General features: G+C 35.3%; 1 protein-coding gene across 2 annotated transcripts in view; it reads left to right on the forward strand.

Moving 5' to 3' along the window:
• Invadolysin (leishmanolysin-like peptidase, invadolysin) overlaps positions 1–21,965 on the forward strand; it is a 257,502-nt gene that overhangs the window by 103,664 nt on the left and 131,873 nt on the right. For both annotated transcript variants that reach the window (XM_011647322.3, XM_011647324.3), the window contains one exon: positions 15,580–15,680. In XM_011647322.3, the coding sequence (XP_011645624.2) occupies positions 15,580–15,680 (101 nt within the window). The remainder of the gene's footprint in view (positions 1–15,579; positions 15,681–21,965) is intronic.

The raw sequence follows: 21,965 nt of genomic DNA on the forward strand, positions 1-21,965 counted from the left end.
AGATTGTTTGACTAACGACATTCGGTCTTGGCCATTTCTATCGCGCCAAATTTCATGTCTAGGACCCGTGAGCGCGCGTGACATGCAAATTGCTTTAATTTATACGGGATCTGGAGACTGTTGTTTGGTCAGGTTGGCGACTACCAGCCAGATTGGGATGGTTTGGGTTCGGCGGACGTGCTTGAGCATCGATTGCCACGCTTGGCACCATGCAAGTCGTATTCGTCATTTAAAAGCTTCATCTGCAATAGGAGCAAAAATAATGGAATGGCGGAATATAAATTAGAAGAATACTATTTGCGGAGTACGATCGTTATAATCAACGAATACAAAATTTTACAATTACCTCGCGAGCAAATAAAGTTGAAAACACACACAAACTTATATTTGGTTTGAATCTATTTTTGCAATTCTAACTTGTTAGAGTAAATATTAGAGATACTAAAGTTGAGAGAATTTATGATTTATTGTAATTAACTCTTGCTTTTTTCCACGAGATTGAGGAACCAAAATTTTTATACGTTTTGTTTACAATTTGTTTTAACATTATTGATATTAATTACAAAAAACAATTTTTATGAAAAAAAAATATTCTTTTCTTTTTATCGTTAGTACTCTTATATGTATGTATGTATTACATGAGAATAATTACAAATGTATCATTCGTGTAAGTTTAAATTCACGCAAACGTGCGTGCGTGCGTGTCAGACAAGTGGACGATTGCATGTAATTTTTTCACCCCTTTCCTGATTGTGATTGACGAAGATCAAAAGAACGAGAAAGTATTATGTACGAGTTTCGAGTGTGGTGAGCGACGTGACCTTATAACTGTGCTGATCCCTGCTTAGGTCGATATCTCATAGAAACGTTAACCTTCGTAATGGGGATGAACAGCCACGATAAAAGGTTTTCGACGTACTGCCATTCATCCAATAAATGCGAATGATGTTAACCTTTAAGCCATGTTTGATTTATTGATGTTGTCGTTTCTACTCTGCGATATCGTTGTTAGCATATTAAATCAGGATAAATAAAATTGTTGCAAAGTTTAATATAGATTGACGTAAATTAATTATCAATAAGTTTACTTTAACGAAGAACTAATCGAGAAATTGATTTGCGTGGCTATGCATAATGTTATTCTAGTTATTATAGTTATTTATAGTTATTATAGTTATTTATATTAAATAATGAATAAATATTTTGCAGACAGCTTTCTACAGATGTATTTAATAGAATACGATTAGATAATAATGTTAAATATTTATCTTTTAACATAATACCCTTCAAGGAATGTTAACTTTTAATCTAATTGTATGTTATGATTTAAGATTATTCGATAGCAAATATTTTTGTAATGAATATATCAACAATTAAAATTTATATGTATACATATATACATACTTCTTAATAATTATTTCCTGATCCAATTATCCTTTAGCAAATATTTCCTGGCTCATTTATAACAGAGTGAATAAAATTATTAATAAAAAGATTTTCAAAAATTTTATACTTAAGTTTAAAGAACATATGTAATATTTATATGTAACTTAAATTAAAAATTTGTAATTTTTGCAAGCTAATAATTTAATATTTAAAATTCAATAAAAATGCAAAATAAATTATTTAAAAATGTCACTTTTTCTGGGATGTGAGATCAAATATTACGTTGATATGCATTTTGGGACTTAGGTGGGCTTTACCTGTTCAATATGATGCAAGATTGCTATGCGAAAGTGCATCTCATCGCAGATCCCGCAATAATGTGGTCGTAGAGCTTTTTATCGTTTCACCGTTGGGTGAACTATAAACCACTTTTACATAATTCATGGTATAAACAGCTCAGTGAGCCGCGAACCGGACGGGCGAAGACTCATAATATTGGAGATGCATCGCAAACTTGAAAAGATACAGTAGGCTTTCCTTCCGGTTAAGATCGATTTTAGTGACGTGTATGAAGATTTTAATAGATTGGAAAGCGTTCATGTTACCAATAATATATTATATCGTTTCTATATACTTGTAGTTTTATATGAATTTTAGTTACATGATGCTCGATTCTATTCAAATTATTTGCAATTGACACGCTTTACAAATTCGAGAAAAGAAACAAAATTCTCTCTCTCTCTCTTTCTCTCTCTAATTTCAATTTTTATCAATTCTTCTTTCTGATCTGCTTTTATACTACTTTTTTGTATTGTTTAAATCAAATAACGTCGCTATTTATTTTTTGAAACTAAAAACACATATTTAAATGATTCTCATGCTGTTCTATATTAGTCTCATCGAACTTTAATTATCGTAAATCGGATTTAATTTTGAAAAAATTTCAGATTTCGTTAAATTTAGAATCAAGAATGATGGAATTACAAAATCCAATTACCATAAATCTTGTTTTTTAGTCGGCCACAGAAGAATTTCAGACTCCATTTGGTCTCGAGACAGGCAATCGATCTATGTGGGACCATAAATTTTGTTTTCCGCGATGGTCAGACAGGAATTTACGGTACTATCTAACGTTTGATTAACTCTCTAACTTAACACAGAACGCATCATCGGGATTATACGACTGGCGGTCATGCCATTATTGTATGCTAGGTCGGTTATTTTTTCTCGTTAACCTGAATAGAATGACTCTCTATTGTAACATTGGGTATCAATTTGTGAATTTTTATATCATTCGTACGCACAATGGCCATTAATCAACTTTTATTTAGCGTCCTATTTGGCATCCCATGAATAATGCCATTAATTATCAAATAAATTGTCGCGTTATGTCTTCTGATTGAACTGACCGACGTAAAGATACCTGGATTCACTGACATAATCTTTGTCAATCCGAGGATCCTGAATTGACCTAGACTACCCTAAGCTACGTGAGTTTAACCCAATCTGTAATGCATGCGGCGAATTAGTAAGAGGATTATGGTCGTATACGATCGATGAGATATAGAATTAGTCAAGATCGAAAAGGCACATGGTCAATGTAACATCCGCTTTTCATAATATATTAGATTCTTTGGATATAGCTACTTAGAAGATTAAATTTTTATATGCATTTATATTTGAGGTGAAAATTGATCATTTTATCACTTTTCACATTCTGATATTTTTACATTTACGTATAAAATTTTTAAATTTAATAATGTTAGGTTTATGTCACAATTTTTTGTAATGTTTTCACTTGAAGTTTTTTGTTGTGTAGTTCACAATATCTAGTTAAATTGATGAATGAAGGACATATATAGATTGTAAAAGTTATTTAAATATTAGAATACTGCATTATTTATATGCTATTATATTAATATTGAATTTTCGCTGAATCACAAGCTTAATTTTAAAAGTATTTTACTTTAAAAGTATTTTGTTCTTCTTTGAAACAAACCAAGACAAAAATCAACAGAAATAGCTTTTGCTATTGATTGTGTCACGTACATACGATGGAATCTCGAAATTCGTAGAGCATTCAAGACTAGGAGTAAACTTGTAAGAGTTACATCCTTGTTCTATCTTTTCGATAGTATCGAAGTTATTGACCGAAAATTGTTCAAGACAAAATGAAACTTATGATATTACGACACTCAGAGATGTTCCAGATGTGTTGTATTCGCAAAAATAAAAAAGTTTATTTGTATTTAAATTATAGCAAATATATCGTTGAAATCGAATATCATCTGTGTTATTTTTATGAGGTGAGATGTTGATTTGATCTCTCTTTATCGATTTCATTTGCCAAGTTTCGGTGGCAACGTAATGTTGCCTGTTCAAACATCTTCTATTTCATCGTCCACCTTTTAATGGTGAAATAGAAGGTCATTAACTATGGGGCTACTTCAATGACGAGCGGCGCATGGTACCACGTCTCGATTAGGCGAAATGGCTCTGAGAGAATTCACGGCATGTGGCGCAATATTGCCACGTGTAGATCACATCGTGCCAGGTCGAAGAAGGCGGAGATGACGGTTAGGTTGTCGAGTGGTAGTTTAATATACGCTATGAAAGACGCGTACCGTGTGTATGTGCGTACATGTATATCATATACGGGCACACATGAACGTGTATACACATGTTATACATGTAAAACGATACCATATATTACACCGAAAATCCCATAAATTTTATGCGACTGAACTCGTGCTTACAGTGATAAAGAACACTATATCGTAAAAATTGAGATCATCTTTTACTTGAAGTAAAATTTCTATTATCTTTTGGTTAAAAGTTGTAAACGTATTTTTGTTTATACAGAATATCATCGCAATAATATTATCGATCATGATTTTATTCATAATTTATCATGCTATTTATCCGATTAATGGTTCTTCCAAAATAATCTCCAGACACATATTATTGTTAATCAAAGGTAGACAGGTTGCCTATATATAGATTGCATATTAAAGCGGATTTATCCTTAAGCGAATAAGTACATATGTCAGATAGAACATGTGGACCTTTCATTGTTTAATAATTGTACAATACATACACAATCCATGATCAAATCGCTTCAGAAATTTCGTACATTGATCGCTAAAGCATATATAATTTTATTGATATAGAAACAGATATTAGTTTTCTATATTTCTAGGCTTCTTAGATTTTACATATCTAACTTTATACACATCTTTGTTTTCGTTATATTTAATTTGTAATTTATTTAGTATATACTTAGAATATACTAATATTCTATAGAATATTTAGAGTTAGAAAGAACAATGTATTTCAAGATATATCACAAGGAAATGTTTTATAAATACTAGTCTATCGAATACTAATAAATTAACGATTGACAAACAGCAGAGACTGTTGCAAATTGAATGAACCGGTTACTATCGCGTGTAGATCTCAATTTACTGAAGCGCATCTCGCGCTTGACTACGAAGCTCGCGGGGACGGCGTAGACCAAAAGAGCATCTGCCCAGAAATACCTTGTAACATTGTCTAGAAGCGTATATATGCTAACACTCCCACATGCCCGCGGAAATTTCCTGTCGCGTCAGAGTACAAAGCCCCACGACGCAAAATTTATTTAGGGCTCGTGCTGCACAATTTGCTACGAATTCGCCGCGACGCGCGCGTCTCGAAATTCACCCTCAGCAATAGGGTGAGGCAAGACGGGATTAACCTGGAGCAGAAAATTTTTTAGACACTAAAATACCAAGAAAATAAATACTCGTCATAAATACCATTATTATTATTTATATACAATACATAAGAAATAATTAAGTTATTATTGATATTATATCAATAATTAAATTCAGCTTTCTGAGACATTAAGATATTTACATTATCAGAATAATTTTTTATGACTTAAATAGTAGTACATTACATAAATAAAGAACAATTATAATAAAAATATGAGATTTTGTGAAATGATTATTTTGATTTCTTTATAAAACATATACAAGCATAAAAAGGTAGATGAATTTTTATATGAAATTGGCTTCAGCGTTAAACCATTTTGCTTTTAATCTATCTTGGCTTACTTGACCTCAATTCATACTATCTGATAATTGTCTGGATTACTAGGAATGAATATGCGCTTTACCCGTGTCTTTCCTTATCCCATCTTTATGTCTCTTCTATTTGGCGCGACATGCAGCAAATTAGTTCGTTAGATGCGGGTTGCAATGTCTTGTATAATGGATTTCCGACGTGAGCAAGACCCTTTCATGTCTACAGCCGGATCAGTAATCTACTCGACTAATTAGCTTTCCTTGATTTAGACATGACAGGTGTAAATTATTGCCAATCAACGCAAACACTGCGCTTGAAACTGCGCTAAAACTAATCAAACATGAAAAACTTTCGCTCTCGATCGGCTGTCTTCCCATTTGTTTTCCCATTTAGAAACATTAAGTTAAAAATAAAAGTATATTAAAGCTTTTCTCGTTAAGATTTTGTTTCCACTATTATTTTACTCAACTCATTTATAAATATCGTGCTTCTAATACTAAAAAACGTGATCCAATAATCTTGCGACATCTTTTTACATCGCGTCTCCATTGTATTAAATTTAATTCTCGAAAAATTTCACGTTAGTATAAATGCAACGAGTCTGACAAGAATAACTGGGTTGACTCACCCAGTTATCTGTCGCATTTGCACATCGCGCGTTCATGCCATTCGTACATTATGCATGTTAGCAATACAGTAAGGTAGGGGGGAGTAGAGTTGATCGTATCGCGTTGTAGACGTTTAACCATTGCTCCGTATTCGCATGTGCGGCTTTGCGTCAGATAAGACTCGAGCACGCATTCGATCACAAATGCAGAGATACCCGCGTGCGGTACGTACCGTACCATCGAGGATAATAAACGTAACCGCCTGCGGAATCAATTCACATAAGTCGTACCGGCGCAGCGCCGGCGTCTTGTATTCGGCGAACATCATGAATAATGATACATTGTGGGGCGGCGAATTCGCTTCACGTACGCAATTAGCGGTCGCTATCGCCCCATAAAGCACCATTTGATCTTTCTGGGTGTAATTCGAGTGTTCAATTGTGTGTGCTCTCATCAATTCTGCGCTTCGAAACTGATATCATTTCAATGAATGCCACGCATCTTGCATCAGTTGTACCTACGTAAGAGGTCACCTTTATTTACCTCGGATATCTGTGTTAATGTATAAAGAGAAAGTACAACTGGGAAGAATGGTCAGCCACTTCCTTCTCCACTACTTACTTGATTTTCTGTACTTTAATTAGACTTTTCTTCATTTTGCTTTGATGACGCTTTTCTACAGGAAAGCTCTTTCTAGATGAAAAGATTACATATTCTTACAGCGCTAAATATGCGCGTACATTTTGTTCGTAGTAGTTAAAGAATAGTTTTTCCAGAATTAATTTCAATATGTATCATCTATTATAATTACATTTAATTCATTGTTAATATTTATTTAGAAATTACGACACATGTTGTCCTTCAGCTTAAATACTACTGCGATATAGCGATCTGTCCTTCTTTCCCTTCATGTCGTCATCGTAATAGATATCCAAATCATATTAACGTTAGGTAATGGCACAATTTAATTTCCACGGAAATTTCTGAATATTCTTTCTAGGTCAATATTAAGTATAATTTGTATTATCTTTATTAAATTAAATCATTTCTTAAATTATTAAAATCTGAAACTTATCAAGATTATTTTATTTATTTATTTATTTAGTTAAATATAATTTAATAATTTAAGAGCGCAATTTGATAGATTGAATTTACTCACACACGTATATAATATTTAAATTCAAGTTTATTTATTATGCTATTTTTGCCAAATGCAAATGTTAATTTCCTTTTTCATTTACATTATTTATTTTGTAGCGAAAAAGAAACACTTTTGAAGTACAGAAACATTTCCAACATATTCTATCGAGAAAATCGTAGAACATAAACAGACCTTTAGCTCGCACATTGTTTCGTAACTATCGTCGGGTAAAAGCTCGAGACCTGCTCTAATGATTTTGTATTTAAGCGAGATAGAAACAACTTTGCGATAATGGTTCCTTAAGTAGCGTTTCAATTGTCTAAACGTACTGTTTTGGCAAAGTATACAAGTATGTCCCCGTAATTTCACCAAAAAGTTAAGTATCTACTTTGTGTAACGGTATTTTAACATGCTTCTATGTCGATACACTGTTTCATAATAAAGCGAATAGTACAGCAGGAAGAAAACAGGAAGAAAAAAAGTATATTTAATTTGACGCATTTATGCGGACACTAAAATTATTGGGAAGTACATAAATATAAATATATGTATATATCGTTATTTGCATATAATGTTAATAAATTGACATAGGAATAGGAGATACATTTATATATATATCTACATTACTTATTGATATCTTTGCCAAATGATGTCCTATCAAGATAACCCATTTTGCATAGCTATAGAAATTGCTAGCTATAATTCTGCAGATAACAATGCAGCTGCATATTCATGAAGGCGCCATACAAAATGCAATAGCCATTTATCTGTCGTTTATATAGAATCCAGAATTTCCAATCGCCACGAATCCAAAAATTGCAATTGCTATAACGCCACAATGATAATGCGTAGATTGCGGGTTCTGAAAATTGAATGAAATTTAACAAAGGATTCTAGTTCCCTTTTTTTTTTAAATAATGAATCTATTCAATCGCGTGCAACCTCGCGCTTTCTAAATAAGCTATGACTGCGAAGAATCTAGTTTCAGCAGAATGCTTTTACATGATATCCACGTTCTGCAGACACCAGCACAAGAGAGATTTCGAAACGATGTCTTCCCTTCCGTATTCCCAATAGTAGAAGATTCCACGTACAACCAATCGCTTCTATAGTGTCTAAAACTGCTTATTCTAATCAAATATGTATTCCAATTTTTATTGAATTTAACATGAGATGAGGAGAGGAGAGATCGAAAAGATTGAGAGTGTTTTGTCAATTTTAGGAGAAGATCTTGTGTTCATAGCATATTAATTTTTAACGTATATCGATGAACTCTTTCGATGAATACCGATGAACTCTTTCGATGACGAAGCTTATAAGCATAAATTAAAGTTTGATCATTTTCGCAATATTAATGAGCTTATAGCTGTCGCTATACATATGCGCTATTTCTAGAAACTTTGTTGCAAAATCAGAGAGTAGTCTCATGTAAAAAATATAACCTGATTTTGTGTGCTTTACTATGATAATAGCCTGTCATATTCAGAAGTAACTTGAAATTTTAATGCTTTTGCTTTTGATCAAATTCCATTGTTATGAAAGAAATCTTTTGTTTCGAAATAAAATCTGATAATATATGTCCCGTTACTTCGTCCAGCATCGTTTATTCAATGAAATAATTGCATTTGTACTTTTTTATTTTAAATGTAATTCAAACCGAACTTTGTCTCGAACTTGTAACGTTAAAGTTTTTCAAAGCTGTGTTTCTTAATAGATTTATCTGCAGTTGAAAAATTTGCAGTGATTAATAATTACTCTCCGTAAAATTTTTGCTATTTGTTTTTTTTTCTTTTTTTTACGATTTCCGTAATATGTTATTTTCTTTTAACGAGATGCCAAATGCATAATAAGTTTCCACGCTTAAACTGCATTCCTCGTTCTGAAAACCTGTGATTAAAAACAGGTAACGCGATACGTCAACCGTCATTTCACAACAATAAACTCTGGAGATTCGTTTTCAGATATGCCGTATCAAGTGACGCCCGAAACTACCGAACTACTGAACACGTATTTCAACGGACGCTATATCGTATATGGCGTATATATTTTCCCGAGCTAAGTGCTGTTCGCGTTGTGTAAAAGCGGAATTGATGTATTACGCCGACTGGCACATTCCAATTCGCGCCGTGGCCGCGGTAATGCTTGCGGTGTTTCGGACAGCTCGCACTGCACAGCATTATGATCATGACAGAAACTCGAGCGCATAATTCCGCGTACTTGCGCGTCTTGTCTGGCGTCTGGTATTATCCGCTATCGGACAGGCCTGATGATGACTGATGGAAGTCGGCCTATTCGATTTGTCGTGACGCGATGGGATCGAACCGCGGGACCGGGGAGAGGGGGGGGAGGTGAAAAAGTGGAGTGGATCGCAATTACGGGGCTTCCGTCGCGACGTCCCGTGGCATCGAGCGGGGAATTACCTCGTCTCGGCCGACAATTAGTCCGATTTCGAACTCTCTGTCGCCGTAACCGCCCTCCATTGTACGAGGAATCTTTTGCCGAGCCTGCGCGCGGCAGAAATAGGATTACCCGCCCTCTATCTTCCCCTCCCCTTGATCCCCTTAAATCTCATTTCGAACGGACATGTCTTTTCCTCTATTTTTCCGTGGCCCGATCCTCCACCGAAGGAAGTTTCGCAAGAACATTAACCTGTCTCGATGTTGAACCAGGATTCTTATATCCTAATCTTATTGGTTAAAGTTGTATATAAATGAATGTTTAACTTGTCACGGTGCAGCATTGATATCAATTATTTTGAAGCATGAATCATTATCGTTAATTTCTTGTCAACACTAATGAATTTAAGTACGGAATTTTATTATTTGAAAGAGACGCACATTGAGATATATAAGCGACAAAGTTTATTTCGCTGTTGACGACACTGCAGTATAAAAGCTATTCTCCGAACGTGTTTTCAAAGTTCAAGAGCTAGAGCTGTCTTCCAACAATCAGAGAAACGGAAGAGGAAGTCGTGCGACTGGCAAGGTTCTTGGCTGTTTGAGAACAACTAGTTACAAATGATAAAATAACGGAACTCATTTAATCTTTCATTCGTATGTTCCGTTAATTAATGAGAATCGCATTGTTTCTTAGTAAACTTCAGGTTGTCTCTCTTTCTCATCTGCGCTTGTTAATAAAGACAAACCATATATTTTTGTGAATTATTTTGTAAAATCACATTGAATCAAAATTTTATTATTTTCAATCTTCAAGTTGTATTTGAATCGCAATGAGTTGTCGACAATCTTTTAATTTATTAAATTCTTACGTGATAAAAATTTTCATTAAAAATATATCTTTTTGGATTCTCAGATAACAGTTTAAGATCTTTGATTTTTGAAAAACATTATTGTATTTTAATTTAAATACATTCTGAAATAAAAATTCTAATCAATTTTTATATAACAAAAATTGGCATTATATTTTGTCCGTTTTTTATGTATAATTGTGTAAAATTTTTTTGAAAGTTTGTCTGGAATTCTAGAATTTTTTGAGAAAGTAAAAAAAAGTACTAAAATTTTATCAATGGTATAGAAATTCTAAAAATATCGATTAACATAAGCTATATATATATATATATATATATATATATATATATATATATAAAACTCTCGTTAAACTTGCTATATAGCTCTTCTGTAATTGTATCCTGTAACTGTATATATGTCGAAATTGCGCAATTATATTGCTGAAACGGCAAAGAATTTAATTAGACACGGTCCCCATATAACAATACGATCAATTGCTTGAAGTCTACATCCGGTTAATTAAAGCTATTAAAACGTAGGACTCGGAATAAAGGATTCCGGGAATTTCGAGAATTTGCTCGCGCTCTTCGGTTCATTCTTCCGCATGGAATTTGTTTTATCGCGCACAGCTAAACTACTCCCATAAATTACTTTCTCCATGCGATCAGATAATGTCCTCAAATTCACGCGCGCAACTTCCGCCGTAGATCAATCTCTTCGTTTTCCCAACCTCTCTGGTTGAATGGACGCCGAGCGACTCGCACTACTTCGAAAAACAGCGTAACATTCCGCTGGATTTCGAAAATAGATTGTTTCGAAAAACTCGCCGAACAAATTCACGATCCATGACTGACCTGCCATCAGAATCTTCACAAAAATATATTTAAAGTTGTTAATAATATTGAAAATTGGACTATTTGTTTAATAGTTAGTAAATGTTAGTTAATTTAATAGTTAGTAAATGATTGTGATTTTACGTTAGTACAATGTAAGATTTATATACATTGCGAATTTGTAGTTTATATTTGATGTTTTATGTATTTTTTGGTTCCTTTGTTAGTCATATCAAACGTATCACGTTGCATGCGCGCTTGGATCCTTGTATGTGAAAAATTAAATTTTACATCGACCGATGCTTTAAAAATTAAATGGAAATGGATACGGAGCTAAATTATGCATCATGCAGATGCGTCTAAATGGAACATCGACGGCATTCGAAAATAGACGATGTAATCACGATCGGTATATTCGTGGATGGTAATAATCAACAATTCATTCCTTACCATTTGATGAGGCGTGTCAGAATAAAGCCTCAAGGCGAAGGAGCGATCGATGTTCAGTTATTTATGTTTCCGTTGGGAAAAGGAGGCGCATAAAAATGCAGGGACATGCAGGAAACACAAAATTTCCATCGTGCCGCGTGTAAATGCGGTACGAAAGAGACGGGTATATCACGGTAGACGGCTACCACGGAAATTGCTCACCTGCTCGGTTTCCATGATCTCTTCATCCCCCTCCGATCCCTATTTCGACGCGTAGATGTATGATAAATCGAAGTGCATCGAGGCACTTTCTCACCCGGAAAAGTAGATACATTCGTACAAACGTGTATTGGATATATTTTATCTTGCTCGCCATTTTCGCTAAAAATATGTACGGTCATAATTAACAATCGCTATTAAAATGACGTATTATGGTAACATTATATTTATACATTGTCCAATGTGAAAACAACGAAAGGTATTCTGTTATTATAAATTCTTATTATGCATTTTGTGCTTTCTTCTGCTGCAGATAATTTAATTCTGAAAATGTGAATAGTGAAATGTGACTGGCTCGTGTCGGTTACAGAAATGCACGAGTGAGTAAACATGGTAGCTGCTTTTCTATTCCTTAGAGAGTAACAGGCAAGTCTTTCCCTTTGAAGTGAATTGTAGGAACGAACCTCAATCCTTTTAGCTCCTATCCTTAATCAATATGTTATCGCACAGGATTCTGAAGAAAGATGCAAAGAGATAAGAAATATTGGTTTTATCAAATAATGAATAACAATAAATAAAGCAAAAACATGTTAAATTTTTAGATTATTTAGTATTTTTAGATTGGACATAAAATAGATAAATATATGTATATTATAAATATTTTTCAATTTTTTTCATGATTCTAAAAGCATTTCCTTGTAAAAAAGAAATGTAATTTTAATCTACGATTATGCCTATGGATATATACTTGTGCAAACATTTTTTTGTTTTTTAATTTTATATATTTGAATAATATTTATCTTTTATTATTTTAGAAACTATTATAATGTTTCTGAAACTATTGATTATAATTGTATCGATTTTAATAATGTTAAACTTTATATAGCTTGTTAATATCGCTTACATCAGAGGTGGTCAACCTGCCGCACGTGTACACATGCCATTAGTACACACGCCTAAAGCGCTGTTAAATGAAAAGAAAAAAAAATGATAATAAACTTTATCGAAACGAAAGAAGCCTTTTCAAAGGAAGCTTTTAATACAAGAGAAAAAAGTACGATTACCTTTTTTTTTTTTAATTTTATGGTAAACTACACACACCAAAAATTTCAAACATTCATAATGGTACGCAAAAGACAAAAAAGTTGACCACCTTTTGTTTACATCATTACTGTTGCTATACGACCAGTGGACATAGCACTGGAAAATATTGATTCTCTAAAAAAAGGAAATCATCTTAGTGCTGACTATTCTGGCTGGTCTTCAATTAAGGTCAATAACAAAAGATAGATGAGGCTTATAGAATTTCTCTGCGGGATATTTGTAGACTTCCATTTTCTTGTTTCCCACTTTTATCTTTATTGTTCACTTGCTTAATCTTATTATTTTCTTTCCAAGATTAGTCTCTTGGATTGATAGTAATGTCATTATATTAAATATATTTATTGAATTCTTCTTTAACATAGATGCAACATATGCATATATAACAGAATTGGACAATTAATATTTCATCGATTCTCATTATCAATAATTATCTCTGCGTTATTATCTTATGTGTGGGTACAATAAAACAATGTATTTTAAAAGCTGCGTCGATGTTATGAACTCGAAATTTAATTTAATTTAATTGACGTCAATCTAGTTAAAATTTACGTAATTAATATTTAATTAAATGAATTTACGAAAATGAATATGAACATTATTAAGAACTCTGAAATTAATTGCCATGTAAAAGTTCAATTTTAACGAGTCCATACGTACGCGTATAATAAATATACACAATTTAAATATTTGAATACTTTAACGTTAGAACGTTCACGTGGAAGATATTTCCTGATTGAGAGCAGTACATTGGCACGCGCATCCCGTCGTATTACTGAATAGACCATGGGTATAAGGATAGAAATTAGGAGCGGTCTAAAGTTTGATAATTAAGAGAGCACTATTCGCTAGAGTGGTTTGTAAGTTACGATGGAGTGCGCGTGGTTTAGCTACCGTTATCTTCTATATACGTGATACCTGAGCGCGGCTGCATCTTAACTTCGACCTTCGATCCGGTCTTCGTGGTCCTCTCTGCGTTCCTTGGCTGGCGCAGTTAATGCCACTCCTATCCTCTTAAGATATCGCATTATCACTAAGAAGCTTTCCGCGCAGGACGCAAACTCTCCGCAAGTATAAAAGTGGATCGGATTAAAACTTAACGTGGATCTTCGCATAATTGCATTTCTAACAAGCACGCCCATTGCGACGAGGCAACGAACGGTGACCTTCCTCGATTACATGGAGCTCTATTAAACGAAGTGTCGGGCCCACCAGGCCAAATCTTTCTTGCGGCGAAAGCTCCTTACGAAGTGCCGAATTAATCGATATATATTAAACCTGATAAATTAAATCTGTTCTCGCCGTAATTGGACTGCACAATTAAATACGGCAATTCGATTTATGTAACACGTCAATTTATCATTGTTTCACATTCATCTTGTTCTTGTAAATTAGAATGTTAACTAATCGATGAAGTCTCGTACCCTGTCGCGAACAATGCAATTCGTTGTAGCACCTCACTTTGTTTAAGTTCTCTTCACGCCCGTTTATCCATTACCTCCTTTCGGTTCTGTGGCTCTATCGCTCGCAACTTCTGACTGGAGCTCGACAGTGTTGAAGTTAACCAGAACTTATACCTAGTTTATGCACCTGTCTCTTCCCTCTTATAACCTCTATAAACGCGGCTGCGGCCTTTGCCGCAAGCTGCTATTCCTGCGAGCGCGAGATTGCAGTCGCCGCACCGTAGAATTCGCAACCTGAAGCATCATCGAAGAGCATATCAGGTTCACGCACCGCTGATATCATAATACCAGGCACGATTCAATATAGTTAGCGCATCTTCAATTAAGATCTGTCGGTAACGAGCTTAACTTTTGACGACCAATTATCGCGCGGAATAGACTTTAACGTGAGCATTCACGACTCTCGATCATGCTGAACTTTGAATTTCAAATGCAAGATATCTCGTCTTTTTGACCTTTTACACAAGCGTATCTATGCTTAACTTCATGCTCCACAAATCAAAAAAGAATTTATATCCTGTAGTAGAGAGAAAGTCCTCAAAGGAGGATCGTTTGATAAATTCAGATATATCGGGAATAGATAGAAATTTATCCGTATGTTTTTATTGGATTTACTGAATCGATTTTAATGTGGCATTTGTAAAAGCAAACTAAACAATGTCAAAATTAGTTATATATAGTTATATATAGAATTGTTTGATCGCAAACAAAAATAATTATTGGTCAAACATGTTAAAATATTTCTTACAATAAAAAAATATTCATGAGAATGAAACTCCGTACGGCGTACATATAGATACCTATATGATTACAGAGCATAATGAATTTAATATTGTTTGTTTTACTTTGCTATTTATGCAAACGAAACAAATATAATTATGTCTCAAGCACTGTCACGATTTCAACTGTTGCGCGTTATTTTATCTGCATATTTATTAATAAACCATGAGCTGTTTTGTGTGTGTGTGTATATATGTGTGTGTGTGTGTGTGTGTGTGTGTGTGTGTGTGTGTGTGTGTGTGTGTGTGTTGAATTGCGCGAGTTCCACGTGAACACTAATCCAATTTTGCTTTTATTTTTCAGATAATTCACGGCGTGCACATCGAGCCAGCGCACGAAGTAAAAAAACGTAGCATCAGTCAACCAGTACGAATTCTGCTATCCTATGATGAGAGCGTCTTTAGGTGAGTTGGTACATACGTGTTTTCACGAGATCCAACAGTATTTGTCGACAGCATGAAATTACGGAGAGTTACTCGGATCGACTATATCCGTAGAGGTACAAATCGAGTTCACCTCGCAGCACAGCGAATTGCGCTAACTATCTTAAGCGGCAATCTCCTGCGAGCAATCGAAAATAGAGGAATGTTCAGTTCTAATTTGATTTATCTGTGAATTTGGGCGCTTCCGACTTCGTATGATGTGGAAAATTCATCAAGATACTAGAATGAGAAAGGATTTATAGTCATTATTCTTTTCATTTTAAATATTATGCGAGAAGTGATCGATACTATTTACAAAATATAATCGCAAAAGTAATGCAAACTTTCCAAAGCATTTTAATTTAATGTGCTTTTTTAATTTCTTAAGAGTGCAACATGTTATAAAATTATATTAAAATAATAGAAGAATAATTCTTCCATTTCATAAAAAAAAAAAATATAATACTTAATTAGGTTAATATACTTCGTAATTTATTCTCTTCGCAGTAATTAATCTTCTGCCTAGGGACGCCTACACTCGCAATTCACTTGAATAAATATAATTTTTCGGACGTCGTCTTGTCGTCACGCTCGCAATGGATTGTGTATTCAATCCGCCACGCATTTTAATTTTATATAACGCACATTTTGCACGGAGCTAATTTAGTAAAGTGCTCATAAATATTTTCTCTATCGTTTAATTTTCAAATGGTGGCAGAAATTAGCTCGACCATCGCGTAACACTTTTGTCATCATACGACACTCTCGAGTTACCTGTCGTTTATTCTTGTGAAAAGAACAATACGATTCTCTTCTCTCGCAAGGATAGGATCTGTTCGTAATTGCCGTCGCTCTTGCGAACATTATTTCTAATCCGCGCGAAAATTACCGTAACGTCGCAAGGCGCTCTTTAAACATTTACATCGTGAATATACGATCGCGTTTTGCCGTTTCCGAGGGATCTACCCGAATCGAGAGAGGCATATGGTCTGGAAACTCCACCGTGAGTTTCGATATTGCCAGGTAACGTCTTGAAGAGGTACGATAATGGAGCTCGTGACGGCGAATTTTGTACGGTTATTATTATTTGTATTATTCTCTGTAAAGTCATGGCACTCTTACCTCCGGTTATTTCTCGAGATATTACTTCAGAAATTTAGGAACATTGCAGATAATCTCTACCGCACCTCTTAGTGTCTCCTCCCGCAATTCCCGCGGAAGGTAATGCGTTAAGGCTATAATAGCTGGAAACATGATAAGCAAAGGTATCGTTACTCCAAACGACAATTCCGTTGGAGCTAATGTGAGATATATCAGAATGGAAGAGATATATCAGAAATATACGGCATTGCCACTGGCATTGTATAACGTGATATTTATATATAATAGTGGTTTTATTGAATATCGCGAACAGTATCGCAAACATATTTTATTCGGGATATAAGAAATTGAATTGAATTGAATTGAAGGCTCTGTCTTCACACAATATTAAAAAGAAAAATATATTGGTTTTTTTCAGTAGAAATTACAACAAAGTTTATAAGTAGTGAATAAAGATTGGCTCCATTTTAAAATTTTGTTTCTCCTCGGTCCATATTATGAGTTATCTATTTTGTTATAGGATTATTGCCCCGCACAACGACAATCTAGAGACTTATAAAGTAATTATTTTTACAATTCCCCGTCTAATGCAAAGGAAATAAATAATCTCGCGCCAGCGTCACGCGTACATAGCCATCTCGACATTTCTGAAAGTGGCAATTTCTGGAACAATCATTTTGCTCGCGCATACCGAATTCGCATAGTGTCGCTACAGTTTCGATATTCACATAGTCTCAAAAACGTTTCCGTTCTCGCGATCGTCAGATAGGTCGGTTGTACCGGCGTGTCGTGAAGTGCAACGCGACGTAACCGTTACGAAACGACTATTGCGAACTCCTATCTTGCCGGCAATTCACAGACCATTGACCCGTTCTCCAAGTTTGATGCGACGCATATATAAGCGACTCTCTCTCTCTCTCTCTCTCTCTCTCTCTCTCTCTCTCTCTCCTCCCCCTCTCCCCGTCTTTCTCCCCGTGTTTTGCCGTCGCGATGGTATAATTATGTCCCGAGGATGACGCATATATTAACGATTTGCAATATTCCATGGTAGCCCGGCTGGAACGCCGTCGCATTATGCCAGTTACGGTAGGATAGGATTTCTATCGCTTCGCTGAATTCGCCAAGATTTCTTAGCGCTATTCTTTGCGCCCCGTACGTGTACACGGGGCGATACATGTATTGCGTGGAGCGGAAGTGCAATCCGAACAAGTGTATGCGATGCACTCGGGTTCATTATCCCGAAATTTCGCTACGGCTCTGCGGAGGTGGAGGGAATAATGAAGCACTTCGCTTCAGGATATTGCGAGAATACAGTGCGGCGTATTACATTTTTATTTGACGAAAGATAATCGACCAACGAACGGGTAAACGAAGAAGACATTGAAACAGCTCGAGTAGAGATAACCGGATGTCAAGAGTCGAGGACGGACATCCGAAGTATGTCATTTTCACACGGCGATGACATGAATCGCATAAGATTCAGTTTAAAGTGCCGACCGCCGGGACGGAGCAACTTTTAACTTTCGAGACTGGAAGTTCAGCAGTTGTTAAATAGCCTTCGTAGCACTCGGCGAAACTTTCGGAGTGTCAGCCCACCCCTCTCCCCCTCTTCGTAAGTTTCTACGTTGCATTAACCGCGTATCTTGTTCCTTGGACGTGTATTCATCTGTAAACAAGATCTCAGCTATGTACAAAAGGTTTTTCAGCATAGTCAGTTTCCGCATAAATATCGCAGATACAGCTTTAACGATGTCATTGAATATGACAGCTGCGATGGACATTTAAGAGATTTTCAGATCAGCAGAAAATAAACCGCATATTCATTTTTGTAATAATCCACGTGATATACATTCTTGTGACTTTTCTTGTGATTATTCATTCGGTCCCATTGCGTTTTTTCGATTTCTATCCAAATGAACGTAGGTTCTTTTGTCAAGCGCAGAAATGACATCATCCATTCTAATTTTAAGATACTTAGTAACGAGCGTGTAGAGAAGTTATTCGTGCTTATTCGTGCGCTTGAATAAGGGTCAAACAACTGACATTATCGTGCAACGACGCGTACGTAAAAGTGCAGACCACTACTTTCCGCGAGATAAAGTCACGTCGCGTCATACAGGTGCGCGACACTATGTCATTATGCACCTTTTCCTGCATGTGATTATACATACGATCTGCGACGTGCACATCGCGGCCGGAATCTTCCTATCCGTGCACACATGGAGGAGAGCATTGACCCGTAACGGCGCGTCGTCTCGTTGATTTCACTTTCCACGCGTGATGCCCGTCGAACCCTTACAGCGTTAATTGCGCGTTATCGCGGCGCTACACCGATATCCGCGATATCATAGAGCGAAACACAATTTTCCCGGAATGCATTTATTCTTTAGCGAAATAATAAGCGAAATCTTCCACGAAATCTTTTGTTCCGGTCTAACAGGCAAAAAATAATTGCATCAGATAAGAAGCTAAATGTTACAGCTAACACTGATTAACATGGATTGATCCTTATTGCGGATATAGATTTATCAATTTTATTAATTTTTTTATAGGCAGATTTACATTTAATTCCAATTACATGAATTCCAAAAGTGTAATGAGAAATATCAATACGCTGAAATGATGAAGTAGATTTGTGAGTGAAACGTTATTAGTTTATATTAGACACTTTGAAAAAACTTTAGTGTTGTACATTTCTAAATAGAATGACAGTTAATTTTTTTTAATATCTCTCTTTCTCTTTTTTAAATTCTTTTGTTGACATATTCTGTTGACACATCCATGCAATTGTTGACATGATATTACATGTAATAGTTCTTCAAAAAAAGTCAAGCAAATAAAAATACAGTATTTCACTCATTGGCATTTTTCATTTTTACGCATCGTACAAATGTATAATTATGTAATAAAATATACGATGCAAAAGGGTACATTGGATATATCATCAGAATAAAATTTATTTTAAAAATTGTTTGTACCCATACACAACGCGCGTGCGAGAAACAATGCGCACTATCAAATTTATAGAGCGCAGATTAAAAACTCTCTTTTATAAAATAACATTTTTCTTACTCTTTTCCTCGATACGATGTTATTAGCAGATTCGGTCGGGAACAGAGGAAAAAAAATTGCGAGCGGCATAGAATAATAATGTGCAGTGCAAACAGCAAATTAATTAACGACTGAGTCGAAAGTTAAAATGTGACGAGATGGATGTTTCAAAAAAAAAAAAAAAATTACCTTCTCGCGAATGAAATATGAAGCAAATTTAGCAATCACTACTGCATTTGGCTGGATAATAGATACATTAGTTCGCGTGTGTGGTATTTTATATACCAATTTTATCCATCGAAACCGTACCGCCTAGTTGAATATATCTCTTTTTTGCCAATGAATCGCTATTTTATCACGTGACGCTGCGTGATCTGTGCCTTTTCCTCGGTTTTACTCGATAATCTCGGTTATTAACTCTTCCCGAATGTTTTTCATATCCGGTCGTGCTTGTTATTTGCGAGTCGATTCAGTGAGCGATATCTGCTTCGATGATTACAATCGGCAATATTTTTTTATAGAACGGCGATATTATATTGATAAAGCACTTGCGAGTATTGCACATCTCTCGCTGCGGGCGTAGACTATCCGCAAATAGTTGAAATTCGATCCTATACGCGTATGCATTTTACGTTTCCGGATATGTTACGAATTGATCCGATCAATTTCTGTGTTACATCTGCTTTACATAAATAGATGCGTGGACAGGCAGAAATATATGCTTGAGGAGTTAATTCTCTCATGCATATCAGTTTCGTATGATGTATATTTCCCATCTATTTCCTGTTGCAGATATATAATACGTAATGATTCTTGTTTACGAGAGAGGCTTTATTTAAGCTTCTAAGAGGGTTATTAGACATTTAACGAGCTGGAAAAGCTGGAAATATAATTTTCATTTCAAGTTTTCCTTTTATCGGTCCAATTTGAAAACATATAATTATGTAAGCTTTAAATCGAGTTTTTATTGAGAGAAATTCGTTCAATTTTCAGCAAACTGCAACGCATTCGAATTTTGACGGTCTTGTATGTCCCTTGTAATTAATAGCGCTTCCTCGTTACCGATAATTAATCCCGTGTCGCCCGTATACGACTAAATGAAAAAAAAAAGCTAGAATTAACCGGCGAGGAGAGATCCATCGATATTGTCGCTATTCGACCGTGGGGCGATTCCTCTCGGGAGATCGTAGCTGGTGGTGAGCCATCCCACAGAAAGCGGTGAAATTTTCGCTGTGTAGCGTTCAAAATTTGGCTGCGTGCCAGAGGAACCGCAGTGATGTTGTATAAAAGCCCGTTTGCAGTTACGCGGCCTTATTGAATTTCGGCATCGGTATCGACGCTGGAAATGGAGCTCTCAATCTAGAGGTTTATCCATAGCCCACACATATGCTCTTATTTTCCGGATACAATCATTGAATACCGCAGCACAAATACTTGATGGATCTAAATAAATCATGAAAAAGCGAAAAGGTATTAAAACGTATAAAAACGTGTCGAGAGATGAAAAGTGCTTGCTTCTGAAAGCAGTATAATTTAGAAAAGTGTAAACTCGCGAAACAAACCCCACGTGCACTTCTTAAGTATGCGCAAATCGTGAGCTTGCAATTTACTATTTTCATCCTTGGAAGTAATGCGAGTGGAGTGCTTAACTTAAGTAAGAGATTGTTATACGCGAGCTTTTGCGTCAATACTGAAGCGTGGGATGCCAGTCCTCGACGTAATTGCGCATATTGGAATTCTCTTTGTAATATTACAGAGCCATTGACGTGTTATCTTTGGTAATTCGTTAACGGACGTGAACGAATGTATTAAGCTCGTAAGTTAAAGCATTTCACGTCTACGTACGTTATTTCCATCAAAAGACCGTCTGCCTTTTATCATTGTCAATACTTGATGAACATATCCTTTCATTCAACTTCCTACGATTATTTCATTAGTCACTCTTTCAGCATTGGCCTTTTAACCCAACTGAACCACACCTGTAATTTGTCTTTCTAGTCTCGCATGCAATAGCAGTCTTGTAACTAGATTGAAACAAGTCTACAGTTCGCGGAAACTTGAATTCGTTAATAAAGAGAGAAGTTCTCAAAATATAAACGGAAGCGAGGATCACAG

This window comes from Pogonomyrmex barbatus, unplaced genomic scaffold (assembly GCF_055798465.1).
Source record: "Pogonomyrmex barbatus isolate J1 unplaced genomic scaffold, ASM5579846v1 scaffold1, whole genome shotgun sequence".
In the NCBI taxonomy this organism is placed as follows: Eukaryota; Metazoa; Arthropoda; class Insecta; order Hymenoptera; family Formicidae; genus Pogonomyrmex; species Pogonomyrmex barbatus.